Source organism: Schistocerca americana, chromosome 8, assembly GCF_021461395.2.
Source record: "Schistocerca americana isolate TAMUIC-IGC-003095 chromosome 8, iqSchAmer2.1, whole genome shotgun sequence".
Taxonomy (NCBI): Eukaryota; Metazoa; Arthropoda; class Insecta; order Orthoptera; family Acrididae; genus Schistocerca; species Schistocerca americana.
Genome location: NC_060126.1, coordinates 67,583,989 through 67,611,861, shown reverse-complemented (window position 1 = coordinate 67,611,861; position 27,873 = coordinate 67,583,989). Strand labels below are relative to the sequence as shown.

General features: G+C 46.0%; 1 protein-coding gene across 1 annotated transcript in view; it reads right to left on the bottom strand.

Annotated features, from left to right (window-relative positions):
* LOC124545532 (popeye domain-containing protein 3-like) overlaps positions 1-27,873 on the bottom strand; it is a 124,386-nt gene that overhangs the window by 85,662 nt on the left and 10,851 nt on the right. The window contains exons 2-3 of the mRNA XM_047124479.1: positions 23,939-24,076; positions 7,652-7,833 (exon numbers count right to left, since the gene is read on the bottom strand). Of these exons, the coding sequence (XP_046980435.1) occupies positions 7,652-7,833; positions 23,939-24,076 (320 nt within the window). The remainder of the gene's footprint in view (positions 1-7,651; positions 7,834-23,938; positions 24,077-27,873) is intronic.

Genomic DNA, 27,873 nt, shown 5'->3' with positions numbered 1-27,873 from the left:
GCCAGTTTGCCGTGGCATACGGAGCTCCATCGCAGTCTTTAACACTGGTAGCATGCCGCGACAGCGTGGACGTGAACCGTATGTGCAGTTGACGGACTTTGAGCGAGGGCATATAGTGGGCATGCGGGAGGCCGGGTGGACGTACCGCCGAATTGCTCAAAACGTGGGGCGTGAGGTCTCCACAGTACATCGATGTTGTCGCCAGTGGTCGGCGGAAGGTGCACGTGCCCGTCGACCTGGGACCGGACCGCAGCGACGCACGGATGCACGCCAAGACCGTAGGATCCTACGCAGTGCCGTAGGGGACCGCACCACCACTTCCCAGCAAATTAGGGACACTGTTGCTCATGGGGTATCGGCGATGACCATTCGCAACCGTCTCCATGAAGCTGGGCTACGGTCCCGCACACCGTTAGGCCGTCTTCCGCTCACGCCCCAACATCGTGCAGCCCGCCTCCAGTGGTGTCGCGACAGGCGTGAATGGAGGGACGAATGGAGACGTGTCGTCTTCAGCGATGAGAGTCGCTTCTGCCTTGGTGCCAATGATGGTCGTATGCGTGTTTGGCGCCGTGCAGGTGAGCGCCACAATCAGGACTGCATACGACCGAGGCACACAGGGCCAACACCCGGCATCATGGTGTGGGGAGTGATCTCCTACACTGGCCGTACACCACTGGTGATCGTCGAGGGGACACTGAATAGTGCACGGTCCATCCAAACCGTCATCGAACCCATCATTCTACCATTCCTAGACCGGCAAGGGAACTTGCTGTTCCAACAGGACAATGCACGTCCGCATGTATCCCGTGCCACCCAACGTGCTCTAGAAGGTGTAAGTCAAATACCCTGGCCAGCAAGATCTCCGGATCTGTCCCCCATTGAGCATGTTTGGGACTGGATGAAGCGTCGTCTCACGCGGTCTGTACGTCCAGCACGAACGCTGGTCCAACTGAGGCGCCAGGTGGAAATGGCATGGCAAGCCGTTCCACAGGACTACATCCAGCATCTCTACGATCGTCTCCATGGGAGAATAGCAGCCTGCATTGCTGCGAAAGGTGGATATACACTGTACTAGTGCCGACATTGTGCATGCTCTGTTGCCTGTGTCTATGTGCCTGTGGTTCTGTCAGTGTGATCATGTGATGTATCTGACCCCAGGAATGTGTCAATAAAGTTTCCCCTTCCTGGGACAATGAATTCACGGTGTTCTTATTTCGATTTCCAGGAGTGTATATGTAAAGTTTTACTCCAGTGCGTGGGAAATAAACATCCCAGGTTGGGATACATAAACTAAAACCAGAGAAGGGGATGGTCTGATGCTGAGGGGGGTGGGGGCGGGGAATCCCCCCATCCCCCCCTGCAAATTGCTCACGTCATTAAATATAACAAGATAAATAATCATACATGTGACGAGAAGAAATGATTAACACTATCAATCTTTACAGATGAGAATACGACTATATCCACGAAGGTTCGCGCCCTGGCAAGGGAGATATTTAACTTCAACATATAAGGTCATTACAGTAAGCCCTAATTCCACTCGACAAACGTAGTAACAATATAAGCGAGAAAAATGTACTGAAGGAGGATAGCCGGATGTGCCGTAGTAAAAAGGTCCACTATCAACCCCGTGAGGACGCGACCCTCGTGAACACGTCAGTTTCAGCTACCTGCAACATACACGGAGTCGTTTGTAGCTTCTTAAAAAAACAATTAACATGAAAAGGCACAACGCGTAACACATTAATAAAATATAAACGACTGCTTCACAGAAGCAGCTCCTCTTTAGACAAAGCAAACAGCAGAATATTAATAACACGTAAAATACTTCTAACCTATAACAAACTAAGATACCACGTAGTAGAATATCGTCTTGAGCTCATAGAATACTCAGTTTGACTCGCCTGTTTATAGGTCTTACAACTCAACCGTGTCAGCTTAAGCAACCCCGCGAATACAAAACTCGAAATATGACAGCAATAATGATTGAAGCCACTGACAATGCTAGGCTGCCACACAGAGGAGACAATAGCAATTTACAGCGGCACACAACCGACCTTACATCTCCAATTTAGTATTATCAGAATAAACAATTTTGTGTATAATAATTACTTACAGTATCATGACAACCTCCGAATAACACTTATTACCCAAGGTAGGTGCTGGTATCGAAAGGCACCTTTAGTAATACAGAGAGTGTATTCACTTATTGGATGGGTATCAACTTTACATCCTTTCCACATAGCTCTCTGTTTACACACTTCTATAATTTCTGCAACTAAAGAAGGGCATATAAATGCACATATAACTGACACAGATTTAAGCAGAATAAAACAGTACCTTGGTATGGCGCAAATAGGTTCATTTGGTTTACACGTGCGATATCTTCACCATTCAGTAAATCAGAAATATATTCAACAACGCGTGAGAGCAAGACGTCCCCGTCGTATCAGCTAATTTCCTGCACAGACACGAGGCAGACGAAGCGTTTTCACATGCAACAGCGGCGAGCATCACACATTTCCTCCGTCGCGCCATAGACACATCTGAATTTCAATGGCCAGTAACAAGAACCTATACATGCCCTCGCAGCAGGAAAACCCCAAAACACAACAGTGCACCACCGCGATACCAAACCCGAGTCCCATCAAGTAAGTCACTGCCGGGATCTCTCGCTGACCCTGCCCATAGCGTATAGGCGTCGTACCACAGGCTTCACGGTAAACGTCAACAAGCCACCTGGATAGCCACGGCCACACCCAAACTTCCATATGTCATCAACCACGCATTTACGACCTATAGTCGTACATCCATTATGTATGAGAGTCACTCCAAAACAAATGCACACTATTTTTGTAAAAATACGGTTTTCATTCTGCATGTGTGAAAGTCTTACAGTGTGTAGATACATCCTTCCCGCTTGTTTTCAAACTTAGTTCAACTTGTTCCCGTGAGTGGCACCGTCACAGCATGTCTTCAAGATGGCTGCTACACTTGACGTTCGCCAGAAGCAACGTACTGTCATAGAATTCCTGTGCTGTGAAAACGAGACAGTGGGAAACATCCACAAGAGGTTGAAAAAGATGTATGGAGATGCTGCTGTCGATTTCAGTACAGTTAGTCGGTGGGCAAGCAGGTTACGTGATGAAAACGGGCACGGCAATATTGAGGATTGTCCTCGCAGCGGCAGGCCTCGTACTGCACACACTCCAGACAATATGCAGAGAGTTAACGAATTGGTGACTGCTGACAGACGCACCACAGTGAACGAATTGTCACGCTACGTTGGGATAGGGGAAGGAAGTGTTTGCAGAATACTGGAAGTGTTGGCGTTAAAAAATGTTCGTGCCAGGTGGGTTCCCAGGATGTTGACAGTGGCTCACAAAGAAACAAGAAAAACGGTATGCAGCGAACTTTTGGAACAGTACGAGAATGGTGAAGATGAATTTCTTGGAAGAATTGTGACAAGTGATGAAACATGGCTCCGTCATTTTTCACCAGAGACGAAGAGGCAATCAATGGAGTGGCATCATGCAATATCACCCAATAAAAAAAATTCAAAACCACACCTCCTGCTGGAAAAGTTATGGCTACGGTGTTTTTCGATTCCGAAGGACTCTTGCTTGTGGACATCGTGCCAAGTGGAACCACCAAAAATTCTGATCCATATGTGACGACACTGATGAAACTTCAAGCTCGACTGAGTCGTGTTCGATCACATCGGCAAAAGGAGGATGTTTTGCTGATGCACGACAATGTACGGCCGCACGTCAGTCAAAAAACCATGGAAGCGATCACAAAACTCTGATGGACAACACTGAAACACCCGCCTTACAGTCCTGACCTGGCTCCATGTGACTAACATCTCTTTGGGAAACTGAAAGACTCTCTTCGTGGAACAAGGTTTGAAGATGATGACTCCCTTGTGCACGCTGCCAAACAGGGGCTCCAACAGGCTGGTCCAGAATTTTACCGTGCGGGTATACAGGCGCTGGTTCCAAGATGGCGTACGGCAGTTGAGTGGGATGGAAATTATGTGGAAAAATGAAAATATTGTTCCTAAAGTATGTATCTACACACTGTAAAACTTTCAAACATGTAGAATAAAAGATGGATTTTAAAAAAAATAGTGTGCGTTTCTTTTGGAGTGACCCTCGTATATTCCCGTTCAGGTCAGACGTTGTACTTGAAAGTCGCTTGCCCGGTATCGGCAGAGAAGTACGATATTGCAGCGCCTGTGTTATTCTGATTACGATGCAAAGTTCCTTTGGACATTGATTCGAGTCCCGGTGCGGCACAAATTTTCAGTCGTCTACAGCTAACGGTCGTCCTTATTCGCAACTGCGAATTTATTTATTTCATAACGGCTGTAGCCGTCGCACTGCCTGTTTCCTTTGGACATGCTTTGCATCGTAATCAGAATAACACACGCACGGCAGTCACGTGTTTCATCACGTCCTCATGCGCCAACGCCAACGCCCACCCGTCAGTTGTGAGCCACGCCGGTAGAGGAATGGGGAGCCCTGCCATATAATTCATTGCCAGCCTTCTTACCAGCACGGGAGCACGTTCCAGAGTCTCACCTCTTAAGATCCAAGGGACCATCATAAATTTTCTGACTTCAGTGTAGTTATTGTCTGTGAATAAATGTGTCATTTCTGTTCATCTCGTACCGTATTTCTTTCACATACCTCATATGCTATGCTATACTATACTGTAGCTGCCCTAGTTCCAAGTTTCTTCGAGCTGTGTTGCTTGGCAGCGAGACATCATGCGAAAGTTACTTTCGTCCTTCCGTTTTGCACGCCTGTGCATAATTTTCAAAGACATTTGTGAATACAAACAGTTACTGTAGCATCGAATACGTAGGTAAAGCATGTGATTCTAAGATCGTCATAGAGTCAGCATCTTCACTGCAAGGACTGTGTCCACTACTTGAGTCCTCAGACGATACGCCACAAGTATTTAGACATTCCTTATCGAACGGGAACCTCTGTTACTTACTTCTTTTTCTTCTACAAGTAGCACACATTTCTCTCATACTGTCCAACTTGATTTGTCGGTTACCAACATCTGCTCTCCGAATTAGAACGATGTGGGATAACAAAACGGGCGTAGCGTGACATCTTTTGGAGATAGGTAACTACTTAGTGAATGGATGAGAGAAGTAACGAAGTATATTGGAGCCATTTCAGGCCAAAAACTCATACGAAAAGTTGATCCACACGAAATAAGCTGATAAAAAAGACTGATACGAAAGGCACGGGAAATATAAAGCAATTTTGTATAGTGGCTGAATGTATCTGTTGGGGAGTAGTTTTTCATTTGAAGCAATCGGTTAGCTGTAGGTAAGCTACACTTGCATCAAGTGCACAAATGCTTACCGGATTATTTTATTCCGTCTCAACTGCGATGTAGACGTCCTATCAAACGTCAGTCCATTTGCATAATGAACAATACACGTCATTTTATGACGGACTTGGCAACTTGAAACTTTTAAGGCAATAAACCACTGTTATTCAATGACATTGTCTGCTCTTACTATCCACGTCATCTTTCTTTGGAACACCAACACTCAACAACTGTTTTCTACGTGGCCGTGCCAATAATATTTACATCGTTTCCAAGCAAACGTGGAGTCAAGTGCCATGAAATTTATTTGGAACAGTCGTCGCAAGCCTGACCAGATTTTCATACAAAGTGTTGCTACGAGTGTAATGTTTCTCAACGGAGAAGCCTGTGATCTAAGACGTACAAACGAAAACTGAAAGCCGTTTGGAAATTTAAAAATATACCATCAATTTGACATCCGATGTCGATAGCACTCGTGAATAAGAACTAGTTGAGTTTCACAAGATGTCCTTAGGTTAGTTAGGTTTAAGTAGTTCTAAGTTCTAGGGGACTTATGACCACAGCAGTTGAGTCCCATAGTGCTCAGAGCCATTTGAACCATTTTTTGAAGTTTCACAAGAACGGTATTTTCTGAATCCGTGCTGGCTATTTGACAATAAATCGCTTTCTTCGAGATAATTCACAATGTTTGAACACAGCTTACGTTCCAAAATCCTACTGCAGATCGGGGTTAGCGATATTGGTCTGTAAGTCAGAGGATTACACCTCTTCCTTTTTAGGGTGTTGCTGTGGGTTATGCAGCTTCGCAGGCTTTAGTGACGGATCATTCGACGAGAGAGCGGTAACGTATGATTGCGAAGTATGGGCTATTGTATCAGCATACTCTGAAAGGAACCTCACTGGTATACAATATTGACCGGAGGATTTGCCTTTATTAAGTAATTTAAGCTGCTTAGGTACACCGAGGATTCTCATATTCATGTTGGCAGTTATTCTAGATTCGATTTCTGGAACATTTAATTCGTCTTCTTGTCTAGGGAGTTGAGTATTGCTCAACTGTCTGGAGCCTTTATCGGACAAAAGCGGTAGAGAAGGTCCAACTATGAGCGGCGCGTGTGGTCACTAGAGCACTTGGTATGTTTGAGAGTGTCGCTGAAATGCGCAACAGACTCTAGTGGCGGACATTACAAGAGAGGCATTGTGCATTATTCGGAGAGTGACCGCCGACGTACCGAGAGGGTACGTTTGAGAAGAGCCACACACGTCACTTCCTCAGCCGTCACAATAAACGAGCACGACCAGAAAATCACAACATACAGGGCTCATATGAAGCTTTACATACAATCGTTCTACCCGAGTTCCATTCGTGAAACGGTCGGGGGATGGAGGAGGGATAGCATGAGTACCCTCCACCACACACCGCTGGATCGATTTCGGAATGTACGAGTAGATGTCCGCGTACAACTACTCCGCTGCAGAGAACTGCGCAACCGCGACACGATTCTTTCGTCATCCAAGTTAGCGCGTGTAGATACGTACGATTACATGCTGAATTAAAGTAGGACTAGCCCGCCCGGTTGGCCGTGTGGTCTAACGCACGGCTTTCCGGGCGGGAAGGAGCGCCTGGTCCCCGGCACGTCTTCCCGAGCGGACTTGTGTCGAGGTCCGATGAACCGGCCAGTCTGTGGATGGTTTTTACGCGATTTTTTATCTGCCTCGGCGAATGCGGGCTGGTTCACCTTATTCCGCCTCAGCTACACAATGTCGGCGAATACTGCGCAAACGAGTTTTCCACGTACGCTTGCATCACCATTACTCTACCACGCAAACATAGGGTTGGTTCAAATGGCTCTGAGCACTATGGGACTCAACTGCTGTGGTCATAAGTCCCCTAGAACTTAGAACTACTTAAACCTGACTAACCTAAGGACGTCACACACATCCATGCCCGAGGCAGGATTCGAACCTGCGACCGTAGCGGTCGTGCGGTTCCAGACTGCAGCGCCTTTAACCGCTCGGCCACTCCGGCAGGCGCAAACGGCCGGGTTACACTCGTCTGTTGTGAGACGTTCCCTGAGGGGTCCACCGGGGGCCAAACCGCACAATAACCCTGGGTTCGGTGTGGGGCGGTGGAGGGGTGAAGTGGACTGCGGTAGTCGTCGTGGGGTTGCGGACCACTGCAGCTGGCCCAAGGACGGAGCCTCTCCGTCGTTTCTAGGTCCCTGTTTAAGATAACATAACATAACATAAAGTAGAACTATCTTAAATGTGGAGGAGTGATTTGGCATGTTTTGGTTACCTTGAACGGCTCGAAGAGCGTATGGTAGGCCTCCTCGAGCTCCGGGTCGAACTTGACGGGCCGCATCTGGTAGATGATGTAGACCAGCTGGCCCATGTTCAGCAGCATGAAGCTGAAGTTCCACGAGAAGACATCGGGCGCGCAGATCACGTTCCACGCCCAGAACGAGAACAGCATGAACCCTGCAGCATGGCAGGACAACACTGTCACTCTCTCTGGACTACGCAATGCGCAGGGTTATCCGTAACACGAGTTCCCGCACCAGCAGCAGTTGGCAATACACCAGAATGCACATAACGGTATCATATACGAGGGACATTCAGTAAGTAATCCAACATATACGAGGGTGAGTCAAATTAAAACCTTAAATTTGTAATAACAAATCGAAATTTCGCGCTGTTATCTTGTAAGTTGGTAAGCGTGCTACAAACACCGTGCAGAATGGCCTGTAGGTGGCAGCATAGTGCAGATGCACACACACCGTCGCAGTATCAGTATAAAGATGGCCGCCCCACCTGCGACTTGCACCAGGGAAGAACACAGTTGTGTTATTCTGTTTTTGCGTAGTGAAGGTGTGAAACCTATCGAAGTTCATCGACGAATGAAGGTTCAGTACGGTGATACATGTTTGTCATAGCAACAAGTCTACGAATGTGGTAGGAAGTTTGCACATGGTGTGACTTCAGTTGAAGATGCTCCCCATCCAGGTCAGGTACAACGAGTTGTGACTCCACAGAACATTGCAGCAGTTGAAGCCATAGTGAAGGAAAGCCGAGTAACACTGAATGACTATGCAGCATGTTTACAGATTAGTCATGGGTCTGCACACCACAATGTGCGTGACATGCTCCAGTTTCACAAAGTGTCTGCAAGATGGGTGCCACGGCATCTGACTCCTGAAATGAGAGTACGACGTGTTCATGCTTGTGAAGAACTTCTTCGGCGCTTTGAACGAGAAGGTGACGGCTTCCTCGCAAGAATCGTTACTGGGGACGAAACCTGGGTTCACTTTCGCCAACCGGAAACGAAGAGAGCGAGCAAGGAATGGCACCATTCCTCATCATCGAAACCAAAGAAATTTCGAACAGAACCATCAGCAGGGAGGGTTATGCTGACTCCATTTTGGGACTAAAAAGGCGTCATTTTGGAGCATTACATGCCTAGAGGGACCACTGTCACCAGTGCATTATACACAGATCTCCCAAAAAATCATCTGCGGCCTGCAATCAAATCAAAACGACGTGGATTGCTGTCAGGAGATGTCCTTTTTGCAACATGCAAGGCCCCACACCGCCTGTACAACAGTTGCAACAATCACAGACCTGCACTTTGAGTGTCTTCCTCATCCACCATACTCACCAGACCTTGCCCCAAGTGATTTCCATATGTCTGGACCACTCAAAGACGCAATGGAAGGAAAGAAGTTCCGTTCTGATGAAGAGGTACGCCACGCGGTGCATGAGTGGTTGCGCAGACTACCAAAAGAATTTTTTTCTAAAGGAATTTATGCACTTTGTAAGCCCTGGCAGGACTTGCATTGAACTTGGGGGAGATTATATTGAAAAGTCATACAGCTTTGTACCACTTCTGCGCAATAAATAATACTTAAAAAAATTTTAAGGTTTTTCATTTGACTCACCGTCGAATTTTTCCTGAAACTAGGTTGGTTACATTCAGTATTCCAATACACCATATTATTTCCCACTCTTTTGCCTGCAAATACCTTTTTTTCCAACATAACCTCCGTCCAGTGCGACGACCCTGCGCCACTTTACTGGGAGGGCCTTCATACCTGTATGGTACCACTCTATTGGTCGACGTCGGAACCAGAGCCGTGCTGCATCAATGACCTACACTGCTTACCGTGGAATGCATCCTTCATTGGGCTACACAGATGGAAGTTGAATTGTGTGAGACATGGATTCTAGGTTCAAATGGTTCAAATGGCTCTGAGCACTATGGGACTCAACTTCTGAGGTTATTAGTCCCCTAGAACTTAGAACTAGTTAAACCTAACTAACCTAAGGACATCACGCACATCCATGTCCGAGGCAGGATTAGAACCTGCGACCGTAGCGGTCTCGCGGCATGGATTCTAGGGTAGATAAGGAAGAACAGTCCAATGAAGTTCTGCGAGCTCCTCAAAGGTGTGCAGATTTGTGTGACACCTCGCCTTATCATGGAGAAGGAGAAGTTCGTTTGCGTTTTTGTGGCGAAGATCACACGGAAATCGTTTCTTCAATGTCATAAGCGTACCACAATGCACTTTAGAGTTGATCGTTGCACCATGAAGGACGACATCAGAATAAGCTTTCATAGTCTCAAAAGACCGTCGCCATTACTTTACCAGCCGAGGGGGCGGCTTTGAATTTGTTCTTCGGAGGAGAGATGGTGCGGCACCACTCCATGGATCGTGGTTGCCGGCCGCTGTGGCCGAGCGGTTCTAGGCGCTTCAGTCCGGAACCACGCGGCTGCTACGGTCGCAGGTTCGAATCCTACCTCGGGCATGGATGTGTGTGATGTCCTTAGGAGAGTTAGGTTTAAGTAGTTCTAAGTCTAGGGGACTTATAACCTCAGATATTAAGTCCCATAGTGCTTAGAGCCATTTGAACAATTTGATTGTGGTTTTGTGTCCCGTTAGAAGTCAGGAACGCATGTTCTTTGCCTGTGACTGATGTGTTGGTAAATGTGCCAACACCTTGTAGATAGAGGAGGCCTAAATGCACGCTATCTAACGCAGACGGGCGTGAATTCTGAAACAGGATAAGTAGTGAATTCTCATAAGAAAAGTATGCAGCTCCTCGAATACTTAACTTTATTCGATCCTTGTGGTACATCGCTCTTGATAATACAAATAAGACTATCTTCAGATACGGTTAATGGCGCCTTGCTAGGTCGTAGCCATGGACTTAGCTGAAGGCTATTCTAACTGTCTCTCGGCAAATGAGAGAAAGGCTTCGTCAGTGTAGTCGCTAGCAAAGTCGTCGTACAACTGGGGTGAGTGCTATATCGTATCTCGAGACCTGCCTTGTGGTGGCGCTTGGTCTGCGATCACACAGTGGCGACACGCGGGTCTGACATGTACTAAATGGACCGCGGCCGATTTAAGCTACCACCTAGCAAGTGTGGTGTCTGGCGGTGACACCACAGTGACGATGTTCGACAAAAAACGTGCAAGCAATTCCGCACAGACGGTCCTTCTTCGCTCTTTGTGGTCTTCTGTTTGGCGGCGGGGAACCCAGCGTGTATACACCTTTGAGTACCCCATCTGGTGGACGAGTGTGTCATCCCTACTAACAGAGACGCCCAGTTGCGTAGCGGGGTGTTTCATTGCGATCCCTCGATCACCTCGAATGAGAGTGTCCGCACGTTCCAACACTGCAAGAGTCACGGCCGGCCGGCAAGCGGGATATAGGACAGGTCTGCGCGACCTTGTTGCGATGATGACTGAAGCTTCGCCCAACGACTCACCCTGCTTTTGTTCATTGCCAGTTGTCTGTAAACATTCTCCAACAATCTATGAATATCTTCTATGGTTTGGTTAAAAATTGCATTTTGAAGGCTATGTTATCATCTATCGGAACTTCATGAAACTATAGGGGTAGAAGCGGCAATATTCCACGATGTTCTACAAATTCCCCATTTTTTCAACAGAAACTGACCGAGAAATAAATCCGCTTCGTTATTTGTTGAACGCCGCTTGTACGTTTCCGAGCGCACATTGCGAGGTCATTGTACTTCATTTCCACTGCCGAACTGGCCACGATCGAGACGCAGGTAAGCGGTCACCCGTCGTTAGTGGCGGCTCTGTAAACGCAGGTATGGAACGCACAGTGAACAACAGTCGATTAACGGTTACAGGACTTGAGAGTCATTTGCCTCGGACAGTCCGACCACGGAAACTCGTACACGGCACAGACACCACTAATAACATGGGCGTACATGACCTGGGAGCACGGTGCACAACGCATTTCCTACAGACGTGACGGTGCTCTGCAGTTATCACGCTACCACCAGTGTCTTTACGAGCGCACCGGCTGTTTTAGAGGCTGCAATCACTGTGGACCACGAACGAACTAATTTGCTGGCTTGACTCGTTTTTTTTATCAGAAGTGTCGGTCGTGCAGCAGTCGCTATAAATCCCAGATACTTTACACACAGCTAATCCTCAGGCCCTTTTTCATACGAATACAAGTTAGCGAAGAATATGAATTACGTGATACGGTAGAATTAATGATGTGATTATACCAGAGGGTTATATTTTAACCAAACAAATGTTTTTTAAATAATGTTCACACATTCGTGAATGGTGGCCTTATATGTAATTCAGGAACAAATTAAAAAGAATTAAACAGTAATCAATATATGTAATGCGAGTAGAACATAGAATACAAAAGCACGAGCGAGAAAAGTTCGTTTAACTGCACAGTACTTCACGAAAATCAACAGCAAACATTCAAACACTCAAAACGCAATTCACCACCATCAGTCGAGACGTAAAACAAACTTCATTCTCCTGAATACGCACGAATGTAAACACCAACTGCAGAAATCAGTTGCAGTTGACAGCTGCCTCAAATGCCCTAACCAAAAATAAAAAGACAATTACCGAAAACTCAGTTCAAATAATCTAAGTCCTGAGAAAAACAAAAGTCTGCACCTAGATCTCACAAAATTATTATAAGTTGAACAAAAAGTTCACAGCGACCAGACAGCAGCACACTCGCCAACACCGGCCAGGCACTAAGACGCTGACAATACACAGCGTACACCCAACCACTCTCCGGTAGACACCTTTTGTGACGTCACTCATTACCGAAGCCAACTCAGACACTTAAACAACGACCACCAATCCAAATTAAAGCTAGTTGTAGATGCACATAACATACTAGAAAACGGAGAAAATTACTGCAGTCATTTTGCAGTCCCTCGTTGAATTCACGATACAGTATTAAACAAGTTATTAACAAAGTTAACAAAGCATCCGGTTTTGCGACGTGACAAAACATGTAAAATTAAACACTAACTTGTGGCTACACATCCGCTTGAAAAATTAGATAAGGGTGAGCAAAACTCATTTTGCACTCATACTGTGGAGGATTTACGATACTGGCATATTTGTATAAAAACTTTTAATAAACTCATCTACACCGAAATGCCAAAGAAACTGGTACAGGTATGCGTATTCAAATACAGATACACTATGTGATCAAAAGTAACCGGACACCCCTAGAAACATACGTTTTTCAAGTTAGGTGCATTGTGCTGCCACCTACTGCCAGGTACTCCATATCAGTGACCTCAGTAGTCAGTTGACATCGTGAGAGAGCAGAGTGGGGCGCTCCGCGGAACTCATGGACTTTCAACGTGGTCAGGTGACTGGGTGTCACTTGTGTCATATGTCTGTACGCGAGATTTCCATACTCCTAAACATCCCTAGGTCCACTGTTTCCAATGTGATAGTGAAGTAGAAACGTGAATGGACACGTACAGGACAAAAGCGTACAGGCTGACATCGTCTGTTGACTGACAGAGACCGCCGACAGTTGGAGAGGGTCGTAATGTGTAATAGCCAGACACCTACCCAGACCATCACACTAGAATTCCAAAGTACAGCATGATCCACTGCATGTACTATGACAGTTAGGTGGGAGATGAGAAAACGTGGATTTCATTGTCGAGCAGCTGCTCATAAGCCACACATGCCGGTAAATGCAAAACGACACCTCGCTTAGTGTAAGGAGTGTAAACATTGAACGATTGAACAGTGGAAAAACGTTGTGTGGAGTACGAATCACGGTACACTATGTGGCGATACGACGGCAGGGTGTGGGTATGGCGAATGCCCAGTGAACGTCATCTGCCAGAGTGTGTAGTGCCAACAGTAAAATTCGGAGGAGGTGGTGTTATGGTGTTGTCGTGTTTTTCATGGAGGGGGCTTGCCCTTCTTGTTGTTTTGCGTGCTACTACGACAGCACAGGCCTACACTGATGTTTTAAGCAGCTTCTTGCTTCCCACTGAAGAGCAATTCGGGGATGGTGATTGCATCTTTCAATACGATTGAGCGCCTGTTCATTATTCAAGGACTGTGACGGAGTGGTTATACGACAAATACCTGAAATGGACTGGCCTGCGCAGAGTCCTGACCTGAATCCTATAGAACACCTTTGGGATATTTTCGAACGCCGACTTCGTGCCAGGCCTCACCGACCGAGATCGGTACCTCTCCTCAGTGCAGCACTCCGTGAAGAATGGGCTGCCATTCCCCAAGAAACCTTCCAGCACGATTGAAGGTATGCCTGCGAGAGTGGAAGCTAAGGGTGGGCCTGTTCATATTGAATTCCACCATTACCGATGGAGGGCGCCACGAACTTGTAAGTCATTTTCAGCCAGGTGTCCGGATACTTTTGATCACATAGTGTACGTAAACAGGCAGAACACGCTGCTGCGGTTGCTAACGCCTATATAAAACAACAAGTGCCTGGCGTAGTTGTTAGATCGGTTACCGCTGCTGCAATGGCAAGTTATTAAGATTTAGGTGAGTTTGAACATTGTGTTACAGTCGGCGCACGAGCGACGGGACCCAACATCTCCGAGGTAGCGATGAAATGGGGATTTTCCCATATCACGAATGTAACGTAAATATCAGGAATTCGTCGAAACATCAAATCTCGGACATCGCTGCAGCCGGAAAAAAAACCCTGCAAGAACTGGTCCAACAACGGCTGAAGAGAATCGTTCAACGTGACAGGAGCGCAACCTTTTCCGCAAATTGCTGCAGATTTCAATGCTGAGCCGTCAACAAGTGTCAGCGTCCGAAGCGTTCAATGAAATGGGCTTTCGGAGCGGAAGGTCCACTCGTGTACCCTTGATGACTGCAGGACACAAATCTTTCCGCCTCGTCTGGGCCAGTCAACACCGACATTAGACTGTTGATGACTGGAAATGTGTTGCCTAGTGCGACGAATCTCGTTTCAAATTGCATCGAGTGGATGGACGTGTGCGGGTACGGAGACAACCGAGACAACCATGTACCCGGCATGTCAAGCTGGTGGAGGCGCTGTAATGGTGCAGCGGGGGGGGGAGGGGGGGGGGGCTCAGTAGGAGTGATATGGGAACCCCGATACGTCTGGATACGACTCTGACAGTTAACACGTACGTAATTTCCTGCTTCTGACCTGCATCCATTCATGCTCATTATGCATTCTGACGGACTTGGGCAATTACAGCAGGCCAATGAAGTACTCTAAACGTCCAGAATTGCTACAGAATGGCTGCAGGAACACTCTTCTGAGTTTAAACACTTCCGCTGCCCACCAAACTCCCGTCACATGAATGATACAGAGCATATCTGGGATGCCTTGCGGCGTGCTGCTCAGAAGAGATCCCCACCCCTCGAACTCTAACGGATTTATGGACAATCCTGCAGGATTGATGGTGTCATCTCTCTCCAGCAGTACTTCAGACATCAATCGAGTCCATGCCACGTCGTGTTGCGGCATTTCTGCGTGGTCGCTGAAGCCCTACATTGTATTAGGTGGGCGTACCACTTTCTTTGGCTGTTCAGTGAGTAACTAACGATATGCATGACTGATTCGAAAAGTAGCTTATTGTATTGTTAACTGATGCTGTAAGTTTTCACATGATGCGTCATATCATCAGTTTTCCCCAAATGATTAGTTGCTATTAATTTTGTAATCTATCATAATTATTGAAAACAATTCCAATTTTCTTAATATTAATCCTAGAATTTTGTTTCAAGTTACAACATCGGCACGATTGTTGTGACCTACTTGGTTCTTCTCTATCACATTTGTGGGTTCCGTAACGCAGCTTCCTTAAAAATATTTAAGGGGCAGTCAAATGAAAACGAGACATCCGGAAAAAAGTAAGTAGTTTGCATTTCATTTTAAAAGAAATTGGAATAATTGTTAATACATTTACCCCACTATAAGACAAGACGGCCTATGCCAGTATGGAAAAATGTTTACCATTGCCCACAGAACCGTGATTGTAGCGAGGCGCGCGCCTCTTCGTCCGAAGCAAACCGACGACCACGAATCTCTTTCTCGAGAGCTCCAAAAATATGGAAAGTGCATGGAGAGATATCGGGACTGTATGGAGGATGTGTAAAGGCTTCTCAGCGAAACCTCTGCAGTGTACTCGACACGACCTGGGCAAGATGCGGGCGGGCGGCCGCCAACATTTCGTGGGCGTTTGGACTTGATGGTACTCCTCAGTTAACGCATAGCGGCAATGGACACGTTGCAGTAACTGAAGCGAGGCACGAAGTGCAGACTACCAAAAATGGCGTCGGGCGGCAACATTCTGCTGCAGAACACTGCCCTCGCACATGGTGCAGAGGTTGTGTCGACAGCGCTGCAGATGCTTCGCTGGGAATCCCTTACAGACTTTGAGCGAGTGTGGTGTTTTCAGCACCAAACCTCTGGCAGTGACTCACTAAGCAAGTGCACGCGACACTGTTTATGGTGATGCGTCAGTCGGATGGGCGCGTTAAGCTTGGGGGCCCCCTTGTGGGAGTAAGCTGCGTACCGACGTCGGGTTCCACCCTCTCCTTTCCCCCACCATCATCACACAACACAAACATTACATTCCACTCCACTCTATGCACACACACACACACACACACACAGACACATTTAGTATTACAAATACAGGGTGTTTCCATAAGAGTGTGAAAAAATGTAATAGGACATCGAGAATCCTCCTCTGAATAATTTGAGGTAGGGAACTTGGGATCGGAGAAGCCAGCTTAAGGAGATGTGGAAGTAAACTTGTCTGCCGCTTTGTCTAGTATTACTGTTTTCCAGCTTATTTACAACCAACATGAGTACAAGTTTACACGTACTGTGCTGTTGGTATAGATGTTCATTCTTTGTTTCTACCTAGCAGGACAGTCGCGAGTTTGTGGCGCACCTGCCTGACGTCAGCTCCGGGCCCTGCTCGTCGCATTGCTTTGGTGCCTGTTTTCGCGGACAGACCATTTCCTCGAGGCCATCTCGAACAACGCTCTCCATCGGAAGTGTAAGTGGTTTTGCTGCCTCCGTTTCGTGGAACCATTTGCGTTGTAGCGACTGTCACTTGTTGGTTGGTAGGTTGCCCTAATGTAGGGGTATGTGTTGTTGAAGTAAGAGCAGCCGGCAAGGTGTGTGATCGCATGGAGACCAGCAGTTGTGGCCGAGCGGTTCTAGGTGTTTCAATCTGGAACTGCGCGACCGCTACGGTCGCGCTCGAATCCTGCCTCGGGCATGGATGTGTGTGGTGTCCTTAGGTTAGTTAGGTTTAAGTAGTTCTGAGTTCTAGGGTACTGATGACCTCAGATGTTGAGTCCCATAGTGCTCAGAGCCATTTGATCCATTTTGAACCAGCAGTCACGACTCCCTTTAAGGAAATCAGCATCTCCAAAAGATGTAGTAACTGTAAGGTATTGAAGATATTAGGTCACACTCTAGTTGTAATTTTCTGCATATTGGGAGTTACATTGCAGACTTATGCAAGGAAATCAAAGTGCACCAAACCTAGTTTGTGGTGATGTTGTGCATTTGAATAAAATAATATTATCTTCAAATTATTTCCATTTCATCTTTGTACACATTGTCGGCCTTAAAGTCTGATACTATTTTATAACATTGCATTTGTGTTCAAGTCTTAGTTTAAATGTTTGCAGCATTGATACTGCTGCAAAATTTAAGTCGTTTTATTGAAAGCACTTATTGGTTCTTTTAAAACTTATATTATTATTTATTGATCTCTTATATTAATTGATGTTTGCTTGTTCTTTGCCGTGTTTTCTGCGGTCTGTTTGTGTTCCAGTTTCTGCGAGTTGGGGTGTGCGGGAGCGGCGAAGCTGTGACGTGCCGTCTAAGGGGAAGTGACTCACGGCTGGGCCCCGGCGTTTAGGTGTTGTTTTGGACGGCTGGTCTGCTGCTTCTGGCATTTTAAGTTAAGTCACCTTTTGCCCACGGCAGCCTGGCGTCACTGCCCGTTTGGTGGTTATTGAACCTATTTTATATATATGTAAAAAAAAAGGAAGGGTTTAATTGCTTGGGAATCAATTGCATTAATTAGCTTGTTGTGCTCCTTGTGTTATTTGGGTCCGTAACGAACTGGTGTGCTTGTATATCACTTTCATGTTATTGATTATTGCCTTTAAAAAAAGGGGGGGGGGAACATTATATGTGACACCTTTTAAAATCACCTCCAGATTGTAATTTGTTTCTTAAGTATTGAAATCTCCAATAAGTACATTTGATATTGTCTTAAAAAGGGCCACGTGTTGATTGCCTCTAATTTGTTTCGTAAAAGCTATTATTAATAACTGATCTGCTAGTTGCTTTGAGGGGCGACAGTATTAGTGATTCTAAACAAAGAGCTTCATTTGGCCGTATGCCCTATTCCGAATGGTTTCCGAGATAGAAGACATTTAATATCACTTTTGTACGTTTTTCTTGAATAACTCGAAAACCTCATCCTCCAGTGAAAACGTGTCGCAGTACAAAATTAAACTATATTAAATTTCCCACAGGAAAGGTCCTATTCATTTTTTTTGTCTAGAACTAATGGTCGCGTCAAGCGAGTTTTTCAACAATCTCGCGCTCTCTTTGCACAAACCATTGTTCAGAATCACTCCTCCAAGCACGCACCTTTCCTGCTGGTTCGCTGGCTCCCCCTGTCTATGGTGATTCTGGTGTGACGTGTTAATGTGATTAGTTTCTGATTCATTGTGCTACACACCTTCGTAGCATGGCTTCATTCGAGTCATTCTTTCCGGCCATTGCAATTTTTATATTCTTTTGTCGTATGTATGACACACAGTCACGACGTATGGAATGGCGCTTCAAATTGCGAGGGAGCCCATTTTCACTTGCACCGCTTCCAGGGTTCCCTATTAAAACGGAATGCTTGTTAATATGGAAATTGTTGGATGTCAGCATATTAGCTGACTTGCAAGAAGAAGTTCTTGTTTTCAGCTCTCCTTCCTCCCATCGATTGGGCTTCACGTGTAGCTGTTTTTTACTCCTTTTTCGAATTAGTGTTCTAAGGTCCTGACATGGGCGCTTATGACCTTAGTTGCTTTTGTGCCCTTAAAGCAAAACAAAGAACAAAGCTCTGCTGGTTCCTGACTGATGTCAAGATACAGTTGAGTCGGATTGGGTAGATGATCAGAGAGCGGTAGACACACAAGGACAGAAGCGGGTGGGCTCAGAGGTAAATTGTGCGGTTTTTGATCGAGCCTCATTTCAGCCTGTTCCACAGTCCTACCGGTCAGGCGCTGACGCGGCGACAGTGCAGCACCCTACAGCACAGAGGGCAGAGAGAAGGTATGGAGGTTAACGGTCCCAACTGAAGCAATTATTGTTATCGAATCTGAGGTAGCAAGTGCAGTCTGACCGACAACCACCCTGCGGGGAATGAGCGTGACTCTCCAACTGTACATACTGCCCGTAGTTTGGGGAACGCAACGTAGGAGGACAGTACTTGGCAGAGAGTGGTGGGATGTGTTCCAGCTGTCTGTGAAGAAGGCCAGCTACTGCTGGTTCCATTGTCTCTACGCTTATCAGAAACAACTTCCATTCTACAAACCTAAGAAGTGGTTGCACAGAAACTTGCGTATTTCTCACAGTATTGCAGGTGTATTGTTGGCGTAATGTGGAAGTGCATTTTCCAGATACACAGCAACGCTTTTTTAATCCCAAGCTTATATGTTTAGAGACTCATTTTAGTGCAGAATGGCATCGCACTTCTTTATTCTGAGATTATGCACAGTTTCTGTATTGATAAAAATTTGAATATTTCTAGACAGCTGTTACACCTAACTCATTAAAGGAGAACGTTGATGAAATTGACCGAACATGTTAATTTTCGATTTGCTTTTTTATTTATTGAGAGAACCCTTATACGTCACAAAAGTTTCAGTGATGAAATCGCACCGAAAATGCCTGAAAAATAATTAAGTGGGTGACGTGCCCTTCCTGCCAAACCCACGTTTCGAAGCAATACTTCAATACAAGCATATGAACTCTTTGGCTTTATAGATCTTCTGCATATCTGTTCCGTTGGAAGATGGAAAGAGCTTTGGTGGACACAACAGATGCACAAAGAGGACATTACGCATTCTTCAAGTGTATTATGGCAAGGCTATATAATACGGAACCTACCTCGTGTCAGTGACACGAAAAGTGCACTATGGGCTACAAATTTCCATATGGTGTCAACAGATGAACATCTGTGTCACATTAGCTGGTCTAAATATCTACAAGCTCAGAGGAGTAACAACGCCTCCTTTCACAAGGAGAGCCTTCCAAATTGTCTCCCGTCATAGCCTACTTACAGGTTTCTAGCCGATCTTAAACTTCTAAAAAAAAATGTGTGTTCATGGCAAAACCCAAATAAGTCTCTAAAGTCACATTTGGAAACGAAGCCCTAAAATCATATTTTTATTTGCCACAAAATGGTTCAAATGGCTCTGAGTAGTATGGGACTTAACATCTGAGGTCATCAGTCCCCTAGACTTAGAACTACTTAAACCTAACTAAACTAAGGACATCAAACACATCCGTGCCCGAGGCAGGATTCGAACCGGCGACCGTAGCAGCTGCGCGGTTCCGGACTGAAGCGCCTAGAACCGCTCGCCCACAACGACCGGCCATTTGCCACAGTCATCAGAGTAGCTTCTTATAATGTTCTTGTATTTGTTGATGGGAATGTAGAGTGGATGAAGCTATTAGAGACAATGGGCTTTAAGATACGAAATTTCACTCAAGACATCAAAAAAATAGATTTACAGCGCCTCTCAGCTCAGTTGAAGACCTGATAAAGAAAAGAAGGCAAAAAACAAGAAACAGAAGGGAAGAGGATCCTGAGTACAAATCTGGGGCCTTCTGAAGAGGTGACGTAAGATAAAAAGTTAGGCTGAACTTAGCGTCTTTTTTCCTCAGAGTAAATGAAGGATGCAATTATGACATTTTGTACACTTATTTCTACAAAAACAGTAAGTGTTGTCACAAGAATAAATTTTGAAATTCTGAATGTAAGCTAAGATATGCTGCAAAGCGCTTGGAATTTTGTACGAATTTTGTCATATGAGATTCATTCAAATGAAACCTGGTCAGTGCGTTTACCTCTGCCTTACACGTAAGGTGGCACCACGTGACTGCGGGTATGGTGGCGCCATCTATTGGTAGAGAGACGGACGCGTGTGCACCGTTTAATGTTGCGTAGCGCCAGTGTGGTTTCACGCCGAAGAGAAGGTCGTCCACTACCGAAGATTTAGGCGAGTAAGTAGGAACAACCGCAGAATCACCGTGGACGAGATCTATCGATTACTGGGTATTAGCGTGGGCACCGACCAAACCATAGCGCATCAACATTTGAACTTTCGAAAAATCTGTGCGCAGTGGATTCCCCACCAACTGACCGCCGAACAGCGAAATACCCGAATGGCGCTGTATTTGAGTCATCTGCAACGTTATCATGAGGAGGAATACGGCTTTCTGTCGCTTATTGTCACAGGTGACGAAACATGGTGTTACCATTTTGAACCTGAAAGCAAGCGTCAGTGCAAGCTGTGGAAACATGCGACTTCACCACTCCAAAGAAATCAAACGCCGTGCACCCCAGGTCTGGCCCACTGCTTGTCGAGATCCTGGAACGGGGAACCACGATCAGTGCTCAGCGTTATCAAGGTACTGTACAGTATCTCAGACGAGCCATCAAATCGAAACGCTGAGGCATGTTGTCCAATGAAGTTATGCCCCTGAGCGATAATGTCCGCCCACACACGGCCAATGCGGTGAAGACGGCAGTGCAACAGTTTCGGGGGGAAAAACTGGAACATCCACCATACAGTCCCGACCCTTCACCGTGTGACTTTCATGTGTTTGGACCTCTAAAACAAGCTATGCGCGGAAATCGATTTGCAACGGACGACGAAATGTGTGACTGGATCCAGGCCAGGATCCGACAGCAGACTACTAGATTCTTCAAGGATGGAATCGACCGGCTAGTGTCGCAATTCGGTAAATGTTCCAACAGTTTTGGCGACTATTTTTGAGTATGTGTACTGTGTATAAGTACATTTTTGAGTTAATAAAATCGTTACCGTTACTTTACACTAGTGACCAGGTTTCATTTGAATGCCCCTTATACTTGCGGAATAATAATTAAAACATAATTAAAATTATACTATTCGATATATTTTTAAAAAAACTCGTGAGAGAAGGTTATTATATGCAAAGGGATTAAACAGGGCGAACCTCTCCAATACTTTCTGAGAAAGAGGTGCGTATATTATTTCTTGAAAATAAAATTTTTAAATTCCATAAACAGAGTGAAATATATACAGGGTGGTTGGTCCAGTGATAGTGACTGAGCCAAATATCTCACGATACAAGCGTCAAACGAAAAAACTGCAAAGAACGAAACTTGTCTAGCTTGAAGATGGCGCTGTAATAGTCACAAACATATGGCTCACAATTTTAGACGAACAGTTGGTAACAGGTAGGTTTTTTAAATTAAAATACAGAACGTAGGTACGTTTAAACATTTTATTTCGGTTGTTCCAATGTGATACATGTACCTTTGTGAACTTATCATTTCTGAGAACGCATGCTGTTACAGCGTGATTACCTGTAAATACCACATTAATGCAATAAACGCTCAAAATGATGTCCCTCAACCTTATTGCATTTGGCAATAGGTGTAACGAAATTCCTCTCAACAGCGAGTAGTTCGCCTTCCGTAATGTTCGCACATGCATTGAAAATGCGCTGACGCATGTTGTCAGGCGTTGTCGGTGGATCACGATAGGAAATATCCTTCAACTTTCCCCACGGAAAGAAATCCGGGGACGTCAGATCCGGTGAACGTGCGGGCCATGGTACGGTGCTTCGACGACCAATCCACCTGTCATGAAATATGCTACTCAATACTGCTTCAACCGCACGCGAGCTACGCGCCGGACATCCGTCGTGTTGGAAGTACATCGCCATTCTGTCATGCAGTGAAACATCTTGTAGTAACATCGATAGAACATTACGTAGGAAATCAGCATACATCGCACCATTTAGATTGCCATCGATAAAATGGGGGCCAATTGTCCTTCTTCCTACAATGCCGCACCATACATAAACCCGCCAAGGTCGCTGATGTTCCACTTGTCGCAGCCACCGTGGATTTTCCGTTGCCCAATAGTGCATATTATGCCGGTTTACGTTACCGCTGTTGGTTGGTGAATGACGTTTTGTTGCTACATAGAACGAAAGCAAAAATTTGTCATCGTCACGTAATTTCTCTTGTGCCCAGTGGCAGAACAGTACACGACGTTCAAAGTCGTCGCCATGCAATTCCTGGTACATAGAAATACGGTACGCGTGCAACCGATGTTGATGTAGCATTCTCAACACGGACGTTTTTGAGATTCCCGATTCTCGCGCGTTTGTCTGCTACTGACGTGCGGATTAGCCGCGACAGCAGCTAAAACACCTACTTGAGCATCATGATTTGTTGCAGGTCGTGGTTGACGTTTCACATGTGGCTGAATACTTTATGTTTCCTTAAATAACGTAACTATCTGGAGAACGGTCGGGACACTTGGATGCTGTCGTCCAGGATACCGAGCAGCATAGATAGCACACGCCCGTTGGGCATTTTGATCACAATAGCCATACATCAACATGATATCGACCTTTTCCGCACTTGGCAAACGGTCCATTTTAACACGGGTAATGTATCACGAAGCAAATGCCGTCCGCACTGACGGAATGTTACGTGACACCACATACTTATACGTTTGTAACTATTACAGCGCCATCTATCACAAAGCGAAAAAGTGATCCAGCTAAAACATTCATAGTTCTTTACGTACTACACGAATATGCAATAAAAAATGAGGGTTCCTATTTTTAGAAACGCAGCTGATATTCGTTTGACCTATGGCAGCGCCATCTAGCGGGACAACCACAGCGCCATCTGGTTTCCCCCTTCAAACTAGACAAGTTTCGTTCTTTGTCGTTTTTTCGTTTGACACTTATTTCGTGAGATATTTGGCCCGGTCACGATCAATGGACCACCCTGTATAATCTAAGGAGCCAACAGCGCTTGTGTTAATTCCATGTAAAACGTAGTACAGAATTTCATTGCCGTATCTTCAGAGTTGTGAATTTGGTGCATATTATAAACAGTGTGTGTTTCTTACGAATGTCCACACGTTGGTGTAGCGTTTACATCTCCCGCCACTGAATGGACGCTGATTAAAGGCACACTTACCGAGTATGAGCGCGGAGTGCATGAAGAGCACGCCGTAGGGGCTGCTGGGCGCCGCGTAGGAGATGACGAAGCAGGCGTTGGCCAGCTGGAACAGCAGGTGCTGCGGGCTCTGCAGCACGCCGCACCACGGCAGCGGGCCTGCGGGCACACACACACAGGGGGGCGTAGGCGGAGGCGTAGGCGTAGGCGTAGGCGGGAGGTAGTGGACGCGCGGCTGGCTCCCCTAGCAGAGAGTGTATATAGGCAAACACGGCAGTAGGGCAGCAGCTTCTGTTTCATCAGTAGCGCGTCAGAATCCAGGATTTCGTTTCCGGGTTGTAATGAGCTTCTTATAACTACAAGGAACTTATAGATTTAGTTACTGTGTGCATTTTAGTCTAAAATCTTAAATTTATTGCGTACTTCTGAACCCAGTAGCTACAGTCCTGAGGTTTTTTTTGCTGTCCAGTCTATAGTTGCGCGGTCTTTAGTACGGACAGGCACTATGGTTGCTGCGTTCAGACGCGAGCTCAGTTGGTGACCCATCGATTGCAGCCCCAAGCGGTGCTGGCTCCAGTCACGCTGCTGGAGGCTGCTGCACCACAGCGGGGGGGTGCGCCGTACCTCCAGCACGTCCCTCGCATCCTCCAACTGCTCCACTTCCGGGACCACTCCAGTTACCGCCTCTACTGAGCATGACCGCTCACCTGTGGGCGAGTGGGAGGTGTGGCAGGAATTAAAAGACGCAGATCGAAGCCCCCCGCCCCCCCCCCCCCCCCTAGTTCTTCTGAATTACGAGTTTTGGGTGTGACGCAGCTGACGAAGATCGTTAGCCGGATGCAGTTGCTCGCCCTGTTCCAGATGAAGCCTCGTTGCGTGCACAATTACTAGTACTTGGAGTTCCGGTTTGAACAAACTCGCTTCCTTCTGCATGAGACCCTTCTGTTCTGCTCGGTAACTGTGGTGGCTCCAAAACTGGCTGCAAGATTTCTTTAAAGTCAGTACCGCCATTAGACTGTTTTTTATTTGCAGTGTTACATTTACATGATCATGATTTCGGCCATTATCAAGTGTTTTAATGCCTAAGATGGCATACTGTGCTATTTAAAAATACACTATTAGACACATTGCGTATTTTAAATACGACAGTATGCCATCTTAGGCACTGTATAACATTAAAACAATTGATAATGGCACTTTAAAGCCGAAACCATGATAGTGTAAATGTAACACTGCAAATAAAAAACAGTGCAATGGCGGTACTGACTTTAAAGAAATATATTATGACTGTCGCCCCACATAATGAAAAAATTATTAAATGGCTGAAAGATGTTAGTTCTACAGAGGCAGAGTTAAAACCACTTTAGTTACAATCTTTATGTAATGTAATCACTGATATGGCTAGTTTCAGGTCGAATTAAATTTCAGGTCGAATTAAAAAAATTAAAGTTCGAATTAAAGAAAAGCAAATTGTTACCTACTATACGGTAGTTCATAGACGGTTAAATTGTCCTGATGCAGTGATCACACAGCTCAGTACAGTGCTGGAAAATAATTAACTTATCAGCTCACCAAGTCACTGTCCTCGTACACATTTAAGGAACTCGAAACAATTAAGATAGTGCACAAAAATAATCAGTAAACCCGTCAACACTGATCTGTTACTCAGTCATTGTTCACGGGACTCAATAGAAACTGCGTTCCTCTAATAAGATCTCATTCGGAATTAAATAGTAATAACTGTCTCGGAAGTCACGAATTAAAGAAAACGAACTGTAAGCAGTGTATGCGAATATTTCAGAATGTTCGTTACCGGACTACGGCACACTGCTCACGACAAGAGACACACGTGCTGCTCGCTGCACCTTCTGCCGCTGACTGCCTCATCTCACACGTGCTACGCCTATATATAGTCTCATCTACGAACGATACATTTTACACTACTCATTATCGAAGGCAGCCACTTAAATAAAATATTTTGCGACCCTCAAAATATTGAACTTTATAATTAGCGAGTTAATTAACAAATCCTGCACGTCAAGTGGACCATAAAAATATATGAACTAAATCATAATGCCAAATTTCATAATCTAACAGAAATTTTAACATAGTTTCTAATTGAAGTAAGCAATGGTCTAAAGTTTCAATGATAATTAGTTCGGAAGATAATTAGTTTCATGCAGTCTTAGGTACCTTACGGAAAAGCTGGAGATATATACTGGGTGATCAAAAAGTCAGTATAAATTTGAAAACTGAATAAATCACGGAATAATGTAGATAGAGAGGTACAAATTCACCCACACATGCTTGGAATGACATGGGGTTTTATTAGAACCAAAAAAAAACAAATGTTCAAAAAATGTCCGACACATGGCGCTTCATCTGATCAGAATTGCAATAATTAGCATAACAAAGTAAGACAAAGCAAAGATGATGTTCTTTACAGGAGATGCTCAATATGTCCACCATCATTCCTCAACAATAGCTGCAGTCGAGAAATAATGTTGTGAACAGCACTGTAAAGCATGTCCGGAGTTATGGTGAGGCATTGGCGTCGGATGTTGTCTTTCAGCATCCCTAGAGATGGCGGTCGATCACGATACACTTGCGACTCCAGGTAACCCCAACAAAGGTCTGGGGACCTGGGAGGCCAAGCATGACGAAAGTGGCGGCTGAGCACACGATCATCACCAAACGACGCGCGCAAGAGATCTTTCACGCGTCTAGCAATATGGGATGTTTTTTTTGTTTTTTGTTTTAACAAAACCCCATGTCATTCCAAGCATGTGTGTCAATTTTTACCTCTCTATCTACATTATTCCGTGGTTTATTAAGTTTTAAAATTTATACTAACTTTTTGATCACCCGGTATATACTTTCAAATGGTTGGTTGGTTAGAGAGAGGGAACCAAACTGCAAGGTCATCGGTCCCATCGGTTTAGGGAATGAAGTCGGCCGTCCCCTTCCGAAGGAAACATTCCAGTATTTGTCTGAAGCGATTTAGGAAAATACGGAAAACCGTAATTAGGATGGCAGGACGCGGGTTTGAACCGTCGTCCTCCCGAATGCGAGTACAGTGTGCTAATTACTGCGCCACCTCTCTCGGTCTTTCAAATAGCAAGCGTTATTATGTCGAAATATACACTCCTGGAAATGGAAAAAAGAACACATCGACACCGGTGTGTCAGACCCACCATACTTGCTCCGGACACTGCGAGAGGGCTGTACAAGCAATGATCACACGCATGGCACAGCGGACACACCAGGAACCGCAGTGTTGGCCGTCGAATGGCGCTAGCTGCGCAGCATTTGTGCACCGCCGCCGTCAGTGTCAGCCAGTTTGCCGTGGCATACGGAGCTCCATCGCAGTCTTTAACACTGGTAGCATGCCGCGACAGCGTGGACGTGAACCGTATGTGCAGTTGACGGACTTTGAGCGAGGGCGTATAGTGGGCATGCGGGAGGCCGGGTGGACGTACCGCCGAATTGCTCAACACGTGGGGCGTGAGGTCTCCACAGTACATCGATGTTGTCGCCAGTGGTCGGCGGAAGGTGCACGTGCCCGTCGACCTGGGACCGGACCGCAGCGACGCACGGATGCACGCCAAGACCGTAGGATCCTACGCAGTGCCGTAGGGGACCGTACCGCCACTTCCCAGCAAATTAGGGACACTGTTGCTCCTGGGGTATCGGCGAGGACCATTCGCAACCGTCTCCATGAAGCTGGGCTACGGTCCCGCACACCGTTAGGCCGTCTTCCGCTCACGCCCCAACATCGTGCAGCCCGCCTCCAGTGGTGTCGCGACAGGCGTGAATGGAGGGACGAATGGAGACGTGTCGTCTTCAGCGATGAGAGTCGCTTCTGCCTTGGTGCCAATGATGGTCGTATGCGTGTTTGGCGCCGTGCAGGTGAGCGCCACAATCAGGACTGCATACGACCGAGGCACACAGGGCCA